Source organism: Mustelus asterias, chromosome 16 (genome assembly GCF_964213995.1).
Source record: "Mustelus asterias chromosome 16, sMusAst1.hap1.1, whole genome shotgun sequence".
Taxonomy (NCBI): domain Eukaryota; kingdom Metazoa; phylum Chordata; class Chondrichthyes; order Carcharhiniformes; family Triakidae; genus Mustelus; species Mustelus asterias.
This window is the reverse complement of record NC_135816.1, coordinates 44,742,566-44,761,036: the sequence shown is the minus strand read 5'-3', so window position 1 is coordinate 44,761,036 and position 18,471 is coordinate 44,742,566. Positions and strand designations below refer to the sequence as shown.

At 43.9% G+C, this 18,471-nt stretch overlaps 1 protein-coding gene across 1 annotated transcript in view; it reads right to left on the bottom strand.

Moving 5' to 3' along the window:
* LOC144505344 (glutamate receptor ionotropic, delta-2-like) overlaps window positions 1-18,471 on the bottom strand; it is a 393,564-nt gene that overhangs the window by 78,518 nt on the left and 296,575 nt on the right. The window contains exon 10 of the mRNA XM_078231464.1: window positions 17,687-17,884. Within this exon, the coding sequence (XP_078087590.1) occupies window positions 17,687-17,884 (198 nt within the window). The remainder of the gene's footprint in view (window positions 1-17,686; window positions 17,885-18,471) is intronic.

Below are 18,471 nucleotides of genomic sequence, written 5' to 3'. Positions count from 1 at the left end.
TTCTCGCCCACCAATCTCAGGTAGAGTGGCAGTGGACCCCCCCTTCTCGCTCACTATCTCAGGCAAAGTGGCAGTGGACCCCCCCCCCCCCCTTCCCCACTGGTCTCAGGCAGAGTGGCAGCGAACCTCCTTCCCTCTCACTGATCTCAGACAGAGTGGCAGCGGACCCGCCCTTCTCCCCCCCCACCTCCCACCAATCTCAAGCAGAGAGCCATCAGATGCTCGGCACTTACCTCCTCACTAACTGGAGCGCCCAAATCGGACTTTTGTGGAGCACGACAGTTTCGCGCCAATTCTGGATGGGCGAATGCAGTGGTAAAGGGGGAAGTGCTGATAAGGTTGGGCGTGCAGCCCATTAAGTCAATTTAAATACATTTAAATGGCCGTCGCACCCGTTTCAGGCGCGGTCCCGATCGTGGCCATTTTTGGGCCTTGGTAAAGGGGGAACCAGCGCGGATTTAGACGCGGATCGCACTACTCGCCTCACGCCCGACTTTTCCAAGTTTCCGCACCCAAAAACGGGCGCAACGCGATGGTAAAATCAGGGCCCATATGTCGAAAATACAACAGTGGCTACACTTTCAACTGGCTTATTGTCTGTAAAGCTTCTTCTAACATAAATTGTAGTGGATCATTTGAAGTTTGACATTCTTTCATTTGTCCTGATGAGTGCAAGATGAAAAGTTTAAGTGGCATGTCTCTTTTCAGCTATATTCACATTCCGCATCACCGAATCTTTCAGACTCATGTTAAAGAGAATTAAGCACACAGATGCTCTTGGAGATTAAATGAACGAAATACAGTAACTAATAATGCAAAAACACCAAGCTAATTCAAAAATACAAATTAGGGGACATATTTCAGAAGCATAACACAAATGTGTCTCAGAAGGGAAATTCTAATAGAAAGCATAACATCAGCTGCTGTTTTTTGCAATGTCATTCAAACACCAGCCGCCCAAAAAAGACCTGGGCTTCAGCGCAGGGCTGAATTGGGGGAAAATAAGCCTGGGGCACAGGCTTCCGTGCAGGGTGGGTGTGGGGAATCAGCACCGCCTGAATATTGCACGCAATGTTAGGGGAATGGGGTTGGGTTGAAGACAAGCGCAAGGCAAATGGAAAAACATGTGAAAGATTAGCTTTGGGCTTTGAGAGACAGTTGCAGATGATGAACGGATGAAGAGCAGTCCTTAGCAAACAAATGCTGACCGTCAAGTCTCTCCCTTTGATACTGCAGTGAATAGAGCCTGGTGATCTCGATGTCTAACTCATTGCTTATAGGCAGGAGGGAAGAAAATGAAAAGTAAGGTGACAGCCCATTGTCCCTACATTGCAGGATGAAGACTTACAGGGAGGACAGTCTAAAGATCCTCACAGGACTTCTGTGAATGTCTGACTCCTGTGTGGCTGATAGCAACTCACTCGCTCTCAGTGACCAGGATCATATCAGGGTGATGAAGTGGGGAAGGTTTCACCTCGCCTGATCCTGCAGCATCCTTCATTACTCGAACTCTTCAGCGTCACTCGAGGCAGAATCCAATGAGATGGGGTACCAGACCCAACTCAAAGGTGCAGTGAGCACACAGGTAGAATGACAGAACTCTGATGCCAGTCCAGTAAATTCTGGCAGCAATTATAATTCCCATTGAGATACAGGCATAGCTGGTGTGCTCAGTCACCGTGCAGGTCCATCATCAGTGTGCTGGGAAGGTTGTACATAATGCAGGGAGGAGGCCCTGGACTGAGAACCCTCCGTTATTTTGTGCAGGAGCCAAGTTTTCATTTCTCATCATTGTCACTCCACCTGCCCAAAACTAGATTTTGCTGATTTATGGAACAACTCTGCCCGTACTCTTATATAGCAATATATAGTTATGGTCATCCAATAAACCTGTCATCATTCATGCATAGAATCATAGAATTCCTACATTGCAGAAGGAGGCCATTCGGCCCATCAAGTCTGCACCAACCACAATCCCACCTAGGCCCTATCCCTATAACCCCATGCATTTACCCGAGCTAGTCCCCCTGACATTAAGGGGCAATTTAGCATGGTCAATCCACCTAACCCGCACGTCTTTGGACTGTGGGAGGAAACTGGAGCACCCGGAGGAAACACATGCAGACACGGGGAGAATGTGCAAACTCCACACATTCGGTGACCCAAGCCGGGAATTGAACCTGAGTCCCTGGCGCTGTGAGGCAGCAGTGCTAATCACTGTGCCACCGATGTCTCAGCTGTCATTTCTTTCCCCAGTCACAATCAACATATAACAAAGGTGGAATCTTACAACAAACTGTAACACTTCTACAATTATTCAGCTAAGATCAGCTAATTCATCACAGAACAGGAATCAAACCTGGAACAATTTGCTCTGCTTGGTTCTGTACCTGGTCACATGGTATATTACCCATAAGCCACAGCAGCCTTTGACCATCTTATAAAGCTTAATGACGCAGCCACAGAGTACTGAGTATTTCCTTTATTAAGTTCCCTCAACAGTAGATAACCTCCCTTGATTTGCCTGATAACCTCCCTTGATTTGTCTGATTCTAGATGAACCCATCCATTCCGTTTGGCTTTGAAAGTAAGATTTGCAAGATTGCATATATGTACTTGTCTCTTTAAGAGGCTTTTTCCATCTGTGTGAAGCTGTGAATTTTTCTTTCCTGTCCACAGATCTTTTCGAAAATACATATTAAAAAAAATAATTTCCATACATACCTCGTCAATTTATCTGTATTTAAGGTTAATACTCACTAATGCACTATTTATTTTTATAATAAATAAACTAAAGTGTGTATTAGTGAGTATTAATTCAAAATAAGTGAGTATTAACCCTAACCACAGATAAATGGATGAGGTATGTATGGGAATTATTTTTTAAAATATGTATTTTCTGAAAGATCTGTGGACCCCTATTAACCTGATTAATTGTATATATATTTTCATTCATGCATTGATTTGCTCTAATTATTTGCCTGAATGTGAATGGAGAATAAAAAGGCAAACAAATAGAAAAATGACTAAATAAAGAGGTAAATAGATTGATAAATGAACGGGATCCATGCATAATCTGAGTAGAAGTTAATTTGACTGGATATACACTGAAATTACATTGGAAAACAGACATTCACATTTTACCTTTTATGAAAGATCTCAAATGCAACATAAAAAGTAAAATAAAGAAATTACTCAACTGCAAAAAATGTTGCTGTGTGAATTTATCTTTAATAAGGCAACCGTGCATTTGGAATATTTAAATAGAATATGCAGACCTGTAAAATAATATACCATCATTAATCAGGCAGACCTGGAATCATGTGTGAAAATAAAATTCATAATCTACTTTCTGTTGCATCTTTCCAATATGTTAAGTTTGATGTATATTTTCAAGCTTTAACTGCATTGCAGATGAATTTATTCATTATGGATGGAATTGACATTGTGAATTCTATCATTAGATTGCAGTACTTCCCGCTTTGCTATGCCATTTTGCATGAAAAAATCCTGTGCATGAACTAGCAACCCCTAAAGTCAATTGTTTTTGAAAGTTTCTTTAAAGTGGGTGGGCAGGACAAAAATAAAAGAGGGGTGTTTTTTTTAAGTTACGTATTCACAGGGGAGAGTTAGAAGATTAGATTAGATAGGAAAAGAAATAAAATTAAAGTTATGGTAAACATATCAGAGCAAATATAAGGAAGAAAGGAGATTAATGTCAAAAATGGGTATTCAGGGTGAATTAATAAGATAACTGCGTTATTATATAATTAAGGTTTATATATTAAATGCACATTTTAACTCACAACACTGTAATGAATGTGGTTGTGGTTTCTGAACAGTTACTTTATATTGGAGGTAGGGCATTGTTTGAGCATCTTGTTGTGTGAGCACAAAGCATCAAATAAACTGCAATAAATTGGACAGGGAGACTGAGGGCACTATTTTACCATTGTGTCGCGCCCAAACATGGTAAAGTCGGGCGTGAGGCCATTAACACAATCCGCCCCCACGTCCGCGCAGATGGCCACTTTACCGAGACCCGGGAATGGCTGCGATCCGATTTGCGCCTGAAATGGGCGAAACGGTTTGAAGTAATGAACTGCCCGCCCAACTTTATCAGCATTTCCCCCGAAATGAACGTGCTGAATAAAAGTCTGAATCGGGCGCTCCAGCTGCTGAAGAGGTGAGTTCAGAACTTCCAACAGCTCTCTGACTCAGATCGGTAGTGGGGGGGAGGAGGGAGGCTGGGGGGGAGTGAGGCCAGATCGTTGTCTGGTTGGGGGGGGGAGGGAGGTAGGCCAGATCATTCTCTGGTGATGGGGTGGAGAGGGAGGAGGAGGCGGGTCAGATGTTCCTCTGTGGCAGGGGAGTGGTGAGTGAGGCCACATCATTCTCTGGGGGGGAGGGGGGGGGGAGTGAGGCCAGATCGTTCTCTGGTTGCGGGGGGGGGGGGAGGAAGGCAGGCCAGGTCATTCTTTATGTGGGATGGGGGTGGAGTGAGGCCAGATCATTCTCTTGGGGAGGAGGGAGGTGGGTAAGATGTATCTCTGGCGGGGCGGGGGGAGGCCCGATCGCTCACTGGTGGGGCGGGGGGGCAGATGGATCTCTGGTGGGGGGCTGTGGGGCTGCAGTGGCGGGGGGGGGGGTCCGCTGCTACTCTGTGGGCGATCGATGGGAGGGAAGGGGCAGGGGGTCGCGATCAGTCTGGGTAGCGGGGAGGGGTGGGTGGATAAGGGGGACAGTGATGTCTGTGGGGGCCATGGCTCCCGAGCCGCTTTCTCCGCTTTCTGTGGCCCAGGAGCGATCTGACACGGGCGCGCCTTTTCAAATTTTTTTCTAACTGCGCATGCGCAGTTCAGAGCTCCATCATTTCAGGTGCACTAAGCCCCGCCCACAATGCGAACGGGACCTGCGATTTTTTTTTCAGGCTGAGTGTGTATGGGGGCTCCTGAAAGCAGATTTCCAAGTCGGATCTGAATTGCGCCCAGATTCAGCACTTAGAATGAAAATGGTAAAATCAGGCCCTCAGTGTTAATGTGAAAACATAGTGCATGTTAGCATACTCTTTCTCTGTTTACTGTTCATTACTTTAATGTAAAATATTTTCATTTTTTCTCATGTAATCAATAAGATATTTTGCCCACACTGCATGTTGTCAAAAAAAACAAACACTACCATAGACTGATAAAATATTAAATTATTTTATGTCAGGATAAGAAAGCGTATATCTGAACTTTAGAACATAGAACAGTACAGCACAGAACAGGCCCTTCGGCCCACGATGTTGTGCCGAACTTTATCTGAAACCAAGATCAAGCTATCCCACTCCCTATCATCCTGGTGTGCTCCATGTGCCTATCCAATAACCGCTTAAATGTTCCTAAAGTGTCTGACTCCACTATCACTGCAGGCAGTCCATTCCACACCCCAACCACTCTCTGCGTAAAGAACCTACCTCTGATATCCTTCCTATATCTCCCACCACGAACCCTATAGTTATGCCCCCTTGTAATAGCTCCACCCACCCGAGGAAATAGTCTTTGAAAGTTCACTCTATCTATCCCCTTCATCATTTTATAAACCTCTATTAAGTCTCCCCTCAGCCTCCTCCACTCTAGAGAGAACAGCCCTAGCTCCCTCAACCTTTCCTCATAAGACCTAACCTCCAAACCAGGCAGCATCCTGGTAAATCTCCTCTGCACTCTTTCCAGCGCTTCCACATCCTTCTTATAGTGAGGTGACCAGAACTGCACACAATATTCCAAATGTGGTCTCACCAAGGTCCTGTACAGTTGCAGCATAACCCCACGGCTCTTAAACTCCATCCCCCTGTTAATAAAAGCTAACACACTATAGGCCTTCTTCACAGCTCTATCCACTTGAGTGGCAACCTTTAGAGATCTGTGGATATGGACCCCAAGATCTCTCTGTTCCTCCACAGTCTTCAGAACCCTCCCTTTGACCCTGTAATCCACATTTAAATTAGTCCTACCAAAATGAATCACCTCACATTTATCAGGGTTAAACTCCATTTGCCTTTTTCAGCCCAGTTTTGCATCCTATCTATGTCTCTTTGCAGCCTACAACAGCCCTCCACCTCATCCACTACTCCACCAATCTTGGTGTCATCAGCAAATTTACTGATCCACCCTTCAGCCCCCTCCTCTAAGTCATTAATAAAAATCACAAAGAGCAGAGGACCAAGCACTGATCCCTGTGGCACTCCGCTAGCAACCTGCCTCCAGTCCGAAAATTTTCCATCCACCACCACCCTCTGTCTTCGATCAGATAGCCAGTTACCTATCCAATCGGCCAACTTTCCCTCTATCCCACACCTCCTTACTTTCATCATAAGCCGACCATGGGGGACCTTATCAAACGCCTTACTAAAATCCATGTATATGACATCAACTGCCCTACCTTCATCAACACACTTAGTTACCTCCTCAAAGAATTCAATCAAATTTGTGAGGCACGACTTGCCCTTCACGAATCCTTGCTGACTATCCCGGATTAATCCGCATCTTTCTAAATGGTCGTAAATCCCATCCCTAAGGACCTTTTCCATCAATTTACCAACCACCAAAGTCAGACTAACCGGTCTATAATTAACAGGGTCATTTCTATTCCCTTTCTTAAACAGAGGAACAACATTCGCCACTCTCCAGTCCTCTGGCACCATCCCCGTGGACAGTGAGGACCCAAAGATCAAAGCCAAAGGCTCTGCAATCTCATCCCTTGCCTCCCAAAGAATCCTAGGATATATTTCATCAGGCCCAGGGGACTTATCGACCTTCAGTTTATTCAAAACTGCCAGGACATCCTCCCTCCGAACATCTATTTCCTCCAGCCTATTAGCCTGTAACACCTTCTCTTCCTCAAAAACATGGCCCCTCTCCTTGGTGAACACTGAAGAAAAGTATTCATTCATCACCTCGCCTATCTCTACTGACTCCATACACAAGTTGCCACTATTGTCCTTGACCGGCCCTACCTCACCCTGGTCATTCTTTTATTCCTCACATAAGAGTAAAAAGCCTTGGGGTTTTCCTTGATCCAACCCGCCAAGGACTTCTCATGTCCCCTTCTAGCTCTCCTAAGCCCCTTTTTCAGCTCATTCCTTGCTAACTTGTAACCCTCAATCGAGCCATCTGAACCTTGTTTCCTCATCCCTACATAAGCTTCCCTCTTCCTTTTCACAAGACATTCCACCTCTTTCGTGAACCATGGTTCCCTCACTCGGCCATTTCCTCCCTGCCTGACAGGGACATACCTATCAAGGACACCCAGTATTTGTTCCTTGAAAAAGTTCCACTTTACATTAGTGCCTTTCCCTGACAGTTTCTGTTCCCATTTTATGCCCCCTAATTCTTGCCTAATCGCATCATAATTACCTCTCCCCCAATTGTAAACCTTGCCCTGCCGTACGGCCCTATCCCTCTCCATTGCAATAACAAAAGACACCGAATTGTGGTCACTATCTCCAAAGTGCTCTCCCACAACCAAACCTAACACTTGGCCCGGTTCATTTCCCAGTACCAAATCCATGAACTTTGTAGTAAATGCAACTCTTTATCTTGTCCTAAGATATATATTTTCTAAAGACAATTAATGTGCCCTTACTAAATGTTTACTAAATTTTTTAAAAATTGAAATGCAGAATTTACCCATTTCTTAGGTCAATCAAGAATAATAATAACTCCACCACATCATTAAATGCAGAATATCTTAAACAGGCACTTAAGATGGGTAAAATACATAGTTGGAAGATCTCAGATGTAACATAAAAAGTAAAGAAATTGCTTGACTGCAAAAAACGTTTGCTGTGTGAATTTATCTTTAATAAGGCAATATGCAGGTGGAATATTTAAATAGCATGTGCAGACCTGTAAAATAAACCCACACGCATTTTAAAATTCAGCATAGCAGGACTGCTATTTAACTAGAAGTTTCTCAATAAATATTTGATTCACAACATCAGCCAGGGTTTTTCAGATGACAAGATTTCCCCATCTGCCACCTGAAGAGTCGGCAGGGAATGCATCCCCACCGATACCATCTGCCGCGTAGCTATTTGACGTTTGGCTGCATGTTAACTAGCTAAGGGCAAGACTTCCACCCCCATCTGGCGTTGATGTTCTGCCAAGGAGAGCTACCAGCCAACTGGAAGGTCAGCAATTCTGTAGTCCAGTCAGTGCATGGTTCGAGCAGTGGGCAATATTGGGCCAGTCTCTGAACAAGAGTATCCAAAAGAGGCCAGGCTGAAGCTAAGTCGAGGGTATTGGTAGAGCCTAAAAATAGGAGAGGAAGGCCGGGATTGAGAGCTCAGAGGTAGGGCCTAAAGAGGGTATAACATTGGAGGGTGGTGCCTCTGATGGACATAATGGACCCCAAAGCAGAAAACTTCCTTTGCCCGACGCTGGCCCTTGCAACTAAAGCAGCCAGGCTGCCCGCTTGACGCGGGTCTCCCCCTATCTTGGGTAAAATAGTGGTGGGGATGGGATGATACAGTTAAATGGCCATTCATTGGCCACTAAGGACCCCAATAGGCCCAAGAGCAGGCGGGCTGCCTGATGCCTGCACCACTGCCCATAAAATGGGACAGAGGTTGAAGGCAGGCAGCGGCTGGCAGGCAGGCCACGTACTGTGTTTTATGAGCCCTCCACCATTAAACCTGCCAGTGGGAACTGTAAAATTTTGACCATTTTTTTATTTGGCTCCAATGCAAATTAAAGAATTAAAGTGCTACTCTTAATTGGAGTTGCCAAGAATAAGTGCAGCAATGAAACTCAAAAATGGATGTAGATTTTAACATTACATTCTGTGGGGCAAATAATCACTTTTAGCAGATGTTGTTGGTGAAGAAAATTCTCAGTGCAACATCATTATAGTTGTAGTGAAAATAACTTGACAAAACACTTTGAGCCAAGTAGTCGCAAAAATGTTATAAATTAACATGTTAATGTGCCACTAATGTCAGTTGTATTTCCTGAATCCAACAAAAATCTGTCTGGATTGCTTGAATGTTTTATTATTTTAAATGCAGTATCTCTAGCTTGTTCAGATAGCTCCATTTATACAATTGATGGTTGCAGATGTACATGAAACCAAAAATAATTATCACAACAATGCAATCCTTCTAATTTACAAAATCAGATAATTACTGCATTTTGTTGATGTAAAGAAAACACAGGGCTTAGGGAGTAAAAGTTTGAAGGTTATCAGTCATATCCAGTGTGATATTTAGTGTTTAATGACAGTTAGAAATATACCGCATGAATATCAACGTGCTTCTACAACAGAATATATTTATGATGTAGTTCCTCTGAAATGAGATATTCCATCAGCATCCATAATCTATGACATTTTAAAATATGAAGCATCATTATGTAGGCAATTTTAAAAAAATATGCAGCTTGCACAGTTAGAATTCTAATTTAATTATGATTTGTGCTATTACCAAAAATTGTATGCTGTGTCAATGCTTTAAATTCAGTTGTCTGTACAACATTCAAAACATCGGCCGAATTCCTGATTTATACGGCTTATAAAACAATTTGTCTATCTTTTATGAAAAATTATACAACTGCTCATGTTTTCTGTCTTTACAACAGGATTTCTTAATTTGTCGTGGACAAATACCTGCAGAGGTATTCAAAATGGAAAACAGACTTAACACAACGGGACAAATTTCTGTCAGGGTACGGAGGTTGGATTGGGTACACGAATAGTCACGTTCTGCATTTTTTTTAAAGGAAATCCGATCTCCCTCCACATTCCCAACCCTGCAAGTATGCAAAATGCACAACCACACCCATTTGAAAAAGGGGCCCCAAAATAGGATTTCCTCCTGCACCCCAGTTTTGTCTGCTGGTGCAGATTTTGGAAGCCAATTAAAAGCATGCCAGGTTGGAGAATTCATGAAGAAATGAAATGCCTGTTGAGGATTCTGGGACATTCTGAAAGGCAACTTTAAAGTGTTATCACACCTGCAAATGTCACCAGTAGGTGCTGCGTTGCAGTGTAGATGTGCTTTTATGCAGCGATTCATCATTGGGGTCTGTCCTTTAAAGCTAAGTTCAAACTTGCACTGGCCAGCTTTGTGAATTTGCCCACAAGCATCACAGTGATTGTCCAACCATAATGTAGTGAAAAATGTATCAACGTGTCCTTTCAGCTTGTGCTGCCCGCTCTTCTACTGTGATTTAGATAGCTCTGGCTGATTAAAAAAAATGCTTTTGACACTTGAAAAATATCTAGCCACCTGCTCCCTCAAGTTATGGCCATTTTCAATTCTTGACTGAGATTTAAATGCAAATGAGTTTCAGATCATTAAGTGTTCCATTCATCTGAGAATGGATGACAGTTTTAAAAAGCTATAACAGATTGTGGCCCAGATTTTCCCCATGATGGAGAAAGGTGGATGAGCCCAGAAATCCTAAGTTCTGTCCCTGAACACGGTACTACCATTTTTGCAAGGGCGGGTCTGGGGTTGGGCCATGGTTCACGCATCCATAATTTACAGAAGCAACTGGGTGATCAGCTTCCTGAACTGAAGTGGAATTTTGGCATGCCAAGAGTGTCAAACCTAGCATATTTACATTAGAAAAGATAAGAGCTGGTTTGAACCTGGTGGATTCATTTGGATCGCTAGGGTACCCCCTTTGGAAGAGATAAGGTGCCCTTTGGTACCTTTGAAAGTGAATATAATTGTGTGTCTGATGCGCGTTATCACACACGAGGCTTGAGATGCTCAAGGAAATAAAGGCTTATATTTACTATTACAACGAAGCTACCATGTATAATACACGATCCCAGACGGAGGGGTCCCAGACAGAGCAGTGACCTTTATACCTCTCCCAGGAGGCGGAGCCCGACTGGGATGTACCATAATAACTATAATACAGGTGTAACAGCCCAACCCTAACCCCAACAGCAACAAGTAGAACAACCCATCCCTAACCCCAACAGCAACATATATACATACTCGTAGTACTGGCCAGACCCTGGCTCAGTACTACCTAGTGGGAACCAACGATGGTTCACCACAGTGTCATAAACTCATTGGGCCCGATTTTACCAAAGCTTTTACCAAAAATGGCGGTAAAGTTGGGTGTCGGGCCTATGCCGCGATCCGCACCCGATTCCTAGTGGATCGCGCCTTTACAAATGGCCGACTCTCATCCTCTGGGTGGTGGGGGGTGGGAGGGGAGGGGGTGTGACTCTCATCCTCTGGGTGGTGGGGAGTGGGAGGGGAGGGGCTGTGATGGTTTGAAAATGGCACCATCACAGGTACACTACCAGCCACAGCCATCTCTCCCGCTCTCTCGCACCTGCAGGGAAGAGCAATCTGTGGCTGGTAGTGTACCAGTGATGGTGCCAGGAGGGATCGGCTGCAGACAGGCAGTGGAACCCCCCGCCCCCGATCAGAGGATGATTGGTCACACTCCCTCTCCCCGCCCCCCCGCCAGGGAATGAGACGTCACAGCCCTTCCCCTCCCACCCCCCCAGGGGATGATAAGTCACACCCCCTCCCCTCCTCCCACCCCACCCTCCTCCCCCCCCGACCAGAGGATGAACGGCAGAGAGGTTCTCTCCGCTCTTTGCTTTTTTTTTCGCGCCCGGGCGCGTTCTGTCAGATTTTTTGCGCAGTTCGGAGCTCCTATCGTTCTGGCAGCGCTAAGCTCCGCCCACTGGACCGGCGCCGGAAAAAAGCGTATGGGCACGCTGGAGCGCGGCCTCTGGGCTCGGATCTATTTGACGCCCGCAACCGGCACTTAGTCTCTAAATGGTAAAATCGGGCCCATTGGAACTGTCAAAGCTGCCAAGGAACTGTCAAAACCCATTGGAACTCGTGAGTTCACATGGAGGGATAATGAAAACGGTGGTGGCTGGAGGAATGAGTTGGCATAAGAGTTGTCGTGGTCATCAGGCATGGGTAGCGGGACATGGGTTGGCATAGGGTGTATAAGGGCCATAAGGCTAGCTAGGGGGCATGAGATAGCATAGATTGGCATCAAGGTTGAATCAGGAGTATGTGGGGATATGAAGGGTGAGTGCTGGAAAGCATTTATTTTTATTTTCATCTTTTAAAAAATTGAATTCAACAAAGTGCTTCAGGCCTTCCACCCAGCTCACCCACCGCAGCTGGCAGCCGCTGCACTTATTCTGGGGGTGGTGGGCCTGTCCTCTAATCCAGCCTGGCACCTCAGAAGGAAAATCAGAACAGCTGGCTGCCAAGGTCAGGTTTGCAGAGCTGGGAATTCGTCCCCATTTATGCACTAGAATCAAGTTTTTTTTTTATATGGCAGAACGCATTTTTTCATAGAATCAGTGAAACGGAGGCTTTTATTGGATAGTGCGATTTTTTATTTCCCCAAAGGATGTGAACTATTTTCTATTCATGTTGCGGGGAATCCAAGGTCTGTACACTGTGTGTACAGACACAGTGTGATACACAGAGGCATAGAGGAGAAATGAGTGAGCTATAAGGAGCCATGGAAGATACAAGGAAATAAAGTTGGCGTGATTGATCTGAGGAGGCATGGAGGATACATGTGGGCATCGAAGTGGTATGGGTGGCATGTGTAATCTGAGGGGGCAAGTGATGTGGGTGTGGGGTTGAGGGGTTGAGATTTAGGGAGCCTTTGAACACAGATGGGAGCTGGGATACTCTTTTGGAGAACTGAGGCAGACCTTCTAACCAGCCTGCCTCTGCACCCACACTTCTCATGAGCTAGTTCAAGGCTCACAAATCACAATGCGAACCCAACTCCAGCGTGAAAGAAATAAAATAGCCAATGAAATGACACATGGTTGGGTGTGCAGTTCGCAAACCGTTAAAGTTTACAAGCCAGGTTCTCCCTAGCCCAGAGGAAGATTAAGTCCATCGTGTGACAAATATTTGACAAGCGGATAATTAACTGCTTAAGCACAAAACACATGAATGGAGTGCATCATGAACAGTGAAAAGTTGAGAACTTGGAGAGAGTGGGACTGGGAGAGAGCAATGAGTAAATTTAAAGATTAAGAATGGTACTACTTCAATGTTAAGAAAATATTTGTTAAGAGACAATACAGGCTGTGGAGACTTTATGGTGAGAATAAGATCAAAAAAGATTTAAGGCAGCAGTGGGAGTTGTGTATAGCCACCAGACTCATCTTAATAGCAGCTAGGAAGCAGCAAAGTATATAAATGCAGAGATTAGACACCATTAACTTTTATGGGGTTTTAAAACCTTCATATAGATTGGGCTATGCAGGCTAGTTTGTGTCAAAAAGACAAATATTTTTCTTTTATATAGTGCTGTTCACAACCACCAGACATCCCAAAATGCCAATGAAGTACTTCTATAACGTAAAGCAAAGTCACTATAGTCCCAGATGATCATAAGCTGACTGGTGATAATTTAACCTGAGGATCACCACACCTCAGGCAAGGGGCAAAGTTGAGAAGGCAGGCTTTCATGCACTGCTGTCTCACAGCACCAGGGACCCAGGTTCGATTCCTGGCTTGGGTCACTGTCTGAATAGAGTCTGCACGTTCTCCCCGTGTCTGCATGGGTTTCCTCTGAGTGCTCTGGTTTCCTCCCACAGTCTGAAAGCTGGTAAGGTGCATTGGCCATGCTAAATTCTCTCTGTGTACCCGAACAGGCGCTGGACTGTGGCGACTAGGGGATTTTCACAATAATTTCACTGCAGTGTTGATGTAACTTGTAACACTAATAAATAAACATAAAACTCATGAATAAGCTCAGCCAGGATGGGAATTGAACCCAGACTGTTGATGTTGCTCTGTATCACTAACCAACTGTCCAGCCAACTAAGCCAAACCAACCCCCCAACTTCTGTAATGTAGTTATTGTCTTAATATAGTGATGGCCAACTTGTGCACAACAAACGTCCACAAATAGCAATGTGATAACGACACACTAATCTGTTTTGAGATGTTGATTGAGGAATACATTTCTACCAGGGATAACTCCATTGCTCTTCTTTGTCATGGTATATTTTATAGCCATCTGATAGGGCAGATAGGGCCTTAGGCTGACAGCTTATCAGAATTGGCACACCTCTGACAGTGCAACATTCCCTCAGAACTGCACTGGAGCATTAACCTTGATTTCTGCGTTCGAGTCCTGGAGCGGGAATTGAACTCAGAACCTATTGATGCAGAGGCCACAGCTGACTATTTGGGCAGAATTGTCCCAGCCAAGCAGAAGCAGATTCTAATATGTACAGTGTGGGTAAATCCCTGAAATTAATGTTAAGTTGGCACCTTGGCTTCATCTACCCTCAGTATAAAAGCAAATTACTGCGGATGCTGGAATCTGAAACCAAAAGAGAAAACGCTGCAAAATCTCAGCATGACCCTTTGAAAGGTCATCTGGACTTGAAACATCAGCTCTTTTCTCTCCTTACAGATGCTGCCAGACCTGCTGAGAGTTTCCAGCGTTTTCTCTTTTGGTATCATCTACCCTCAGGATGGTTTCCGAGGCCAACTGAAACAGCCGTGGATTTGACAGGAAACCAGTGGAGCCAATTAAAAAGGCAACTAAAAGCCTGTTTAACATGGATTCCTTCTTTCCCAATAGCTTATGGGTTCAATATTGTGTCTGCACCTCAGCAGGTTGGATAAGGTGAGTGCTCAGTAGAATGGTGGCACAGTGGTTAGCACTGCTGCCTCACAGCACCAGGGACCCGAATTTGATTCCCGGTTTGGGTGACTGCCTGTGTGGAGTTTGCACATTCTCCCCGCGTCTGCATGAATTTCCTCCGGGTGCTCTGGTTTCCTCCCACAATCTAAAGATGTGCGGTTAGATGGATTCACCATGCTAAATTTCCCGAGTGGCAGGCGGACTAGTTAGGGCCTGGGTGGGATTGTGGTCGGTGCAGATTCGATGGGCCGAATAGCCGCCTTCTGCAACGTCGGATTCTGTGATTCTAACTTACTGTGGCGTGATATTAATGTGACACAAATGACATAAAAGGTGATCCAGGCAGGTCTGTGCATAGCTACCGTGCAAGGCTTGCACTGACAGGGGCAGTTCTTACATTCTAAACTCCCGACTTTCACTGGGATTAGCAACTGTGTGCACCCAAATCAGTTTGCACCTGGCACGAACTGGACTTTTGGGCTCACACGTAATTGTACTGGCTCACCACGTGGATTGACCGGCATGGCAAGCCGGTAAGATCGCCCTGCATATGCTTGGAATCAAAGAAACACTGTAAAATTGTCAAAATATGTAGAAATCCATCTATATAATACGGCTTGAGAAAATAAAATGGGCAAGAATATCAGCAATTAACAAAGTAGAACCATTGTTGTAAAGAACCATCGTTGTGAAATATTAAAGCAGTGTTCAGAGGACAGAGAAAATATACTCCACTAAAAGGAAAGATAAAACAAAACACTAATGAGATAATGGCTTATAAAAGCTTTTGAAGCTTTTCATCCTACGCTCCTTATTACCGACGCAAAAATGCCAAATTTCCAAGGGAACAGTTGATAATGGTGATATTGTAAATGAAAATAAAGAAATGGCAGGCATTTTGAACAATTACTTTGCATCAATTTTTACAGTAGAGGAAGAGCATAGCATACTGGATATCTCAAGGAAACTAATATTGAATCAAGGATGTGGATTCTCCAAAATTAACATGAGCAAAGTAACAGTGATGAAGAAATTATGGTACAAAACAATGACCAAACTCCAGGACCAGATGAAAATAGGGATCAAAAGGTTTAGGAGAAAACATTGGAGAAATCCTGGCCAGAACTCTACCACCTCACCTGCCACGGAATCGGCGCGGGTGAGGGTCCGACAACGAAAATCTCCGTTCACCTCGGGGGGGGAATTTCCACTCTTGCCCGAGTGAGCCCGTAAAATCCCGCCCCCTAACTGTATATACCAAAGTTCACTTGATTCAGGAACACTTGCTTTAGATTGGGAAATTTGTAGTAATTTCTGCTGGTTTCATAGAAAACCAGCAGAACAGAAGGAGGCCATCGAGTCTGGACCGATCACAGGCCCTGTCCCCATAACCCCATGCATTTACCCTAGCCAGTCCCCTGACACCAAGGGGCAATTTATCATGGCCAATCCAAATAACCAGCACATCTTTAGACTGTGGGAGGAAATTGGAGCACCCGGAGGAAACCCACGCAGACATTGGGAGAGTGTGCAAACTCCACACAGACAGTGACCCAAGCCGGGAATCGAACCCGGGGCCCCGACGCTGTGAGACAGCAGTGCTAACCACTGTGCCACCGTGCCGCCCTATGTCACTCCATTGTTTAAGCAAAATTAGAGGGGAAATCAGGGAATTATAGATCAGTTACCCTAACATCTGCTGTCTGGAAATTACGAGCCTATAATCGAGGTGGGAGTAGCCGAATACCTTAAATTTTCTGCTGATCAGGGTGGATTTGTGAAAGGATGTTCATGTCTGAAGAACCTAACGAATTGTTTGAAGGGGGTAATTAAAGAAATGGTCAAGGAAATATCTATGGATGTTACTTATTTGGATTTCCAGAAGGCACTATGTCCCTTAGAAGAGAGTGCTAGTCAAAGTCGAAGCTGATGGAATTAAAGGCAGATTGTTGAACTGGTTAGGAAATTGCAAGGGATAGACAGTAGGGATAATCTCTGAGTGGAATGTGACTGGTGTTGTCTCACAATTATGAAGAGAAACCTATGGGACAAATTGAGGTCAGCTATTTTGCTTGTCAGGGTATCTAGAACTAGGGGACAGAACATAACAAATAGGTGCAAGCCTTTCAGAAGTGAAATTAGGAAACACTTCTATACACTTCCTCTTTAATGCATCTGTACAATTTGCTTCAACCACTCTCTGAAATAGAAAGTTCCACATTCTTACTACTCTTTGTGTAAGGACGTTTAGATATCTCTTTTACAAGCAACAATTGATGCTGGGTCAATTGTTAATCTTAGATCTGAGGTTGATACAGTTTTGTTAACTAGTGTTATTAAGAGATATGGGGCAAAGGAGAGAATGTGGAATTTCTGGGCACAAAGCCAATCTCGCCGGGCAAAACAGGACCCGGAAGATTGCGTGCGGCGTCAAATCGGTTTGCGCCTGGCACGAACTGGACTTTTGGGCTCACACGCAATTGTACTGGCTCACCACGTGGATTGACCGGCACGGCAAGCCAGTAAGATCGCCCTGCATATGCTTGGAATCAAAGAAACACTGTAAAATTGTCAAAATATGTAGAAATCCATCTGCAAATGTTTTAGCAAAGTTGAAAATTGGAAAATGCATGTTGAAAAATCAACTCTGAGTCACTAAGTCATGAGCAAGAATGAAATATAATTCTAAAAGAGTGGAAGCAGAAGATCATAGGTACCGAAGTGCCAATTTCAGGTCTGTTACAAGCTCGTTCGTTGAAATCTGTGACTAACACCCAAGGAGATTCAATACTACACGGTCCATAAAGGTTTAACAATCTCCGTTGTGTAGATTTCACCTTTCCTCATAAATTTGAATCAAGTGATCTCCTGGCATTTTTCAAAAGTGATGGTATTAAGCAAACTAAGCAGCCAATCACATTAAAGTATTCTCACAGACCAAAACCAGGAAATAAAATGACCAATTCATCATCATTTGTGCTGCAAAACCTGAGCGATTAATAATTTTTTAGTCATGAACTACTTACTTTGTTAACAAGTTCTCCTATCATTCCATTCCACTTTCCATTATTTTGTAATTTACCATATTGATTATCAGGTGCTTGATAAATTTGATATTTGAAGCCAAGGTGTTCCGATAAGGCATTCAGAACATCTATAGAAAAGCCACAAAATTCTTTGGGTTGACCAAATATGTTCTCTGATACCATGACAAATGGAGGAACCTGGAAAGATTAAGAAAAAGACATTAGCTTATATCTGAGCCTGTCAAACCATAGCTCAATCTTTTGGACATAAGATTTAACAATAGTTTTGCAGTTACGCCATTAATAAAATGATATTATTTTCTCAGCAATATTTCTAAAGCATATTTATAAAATAATCTGCACAAAATAGATAAACATTACAGATTTGTTAAAGAGAATATTTCTTAAAATGCCAGATCAAATGATGTTAAACTTGAAAACTGAATCATTTCTGAATGCTTCTTATTTATTCTAACGCACAGGTATCTGCAAAAGAGTTGGGTGATGTTGTTCCTGTATAGGATTGCACGCATTAATTTAGATCACAGAGTAAACAGGGTTTAATTTATTTTCACCTTAGGATAATTCTCTCACTAATCAAGAACCAGTTTCCTCGAAGACAAAATGTTAGCATCGCCACAATAGACAACAAAGTTAATTCAAACTTTGACTCTTAATGCTGCACATGAATAATATAATTTGAATAATTTAACATTTGGTTATCCTGGTGGTTTGTCAAATTTATCCAGTGCATTGCTGAGCCAGGGGTGGCATGGTAGCACAGT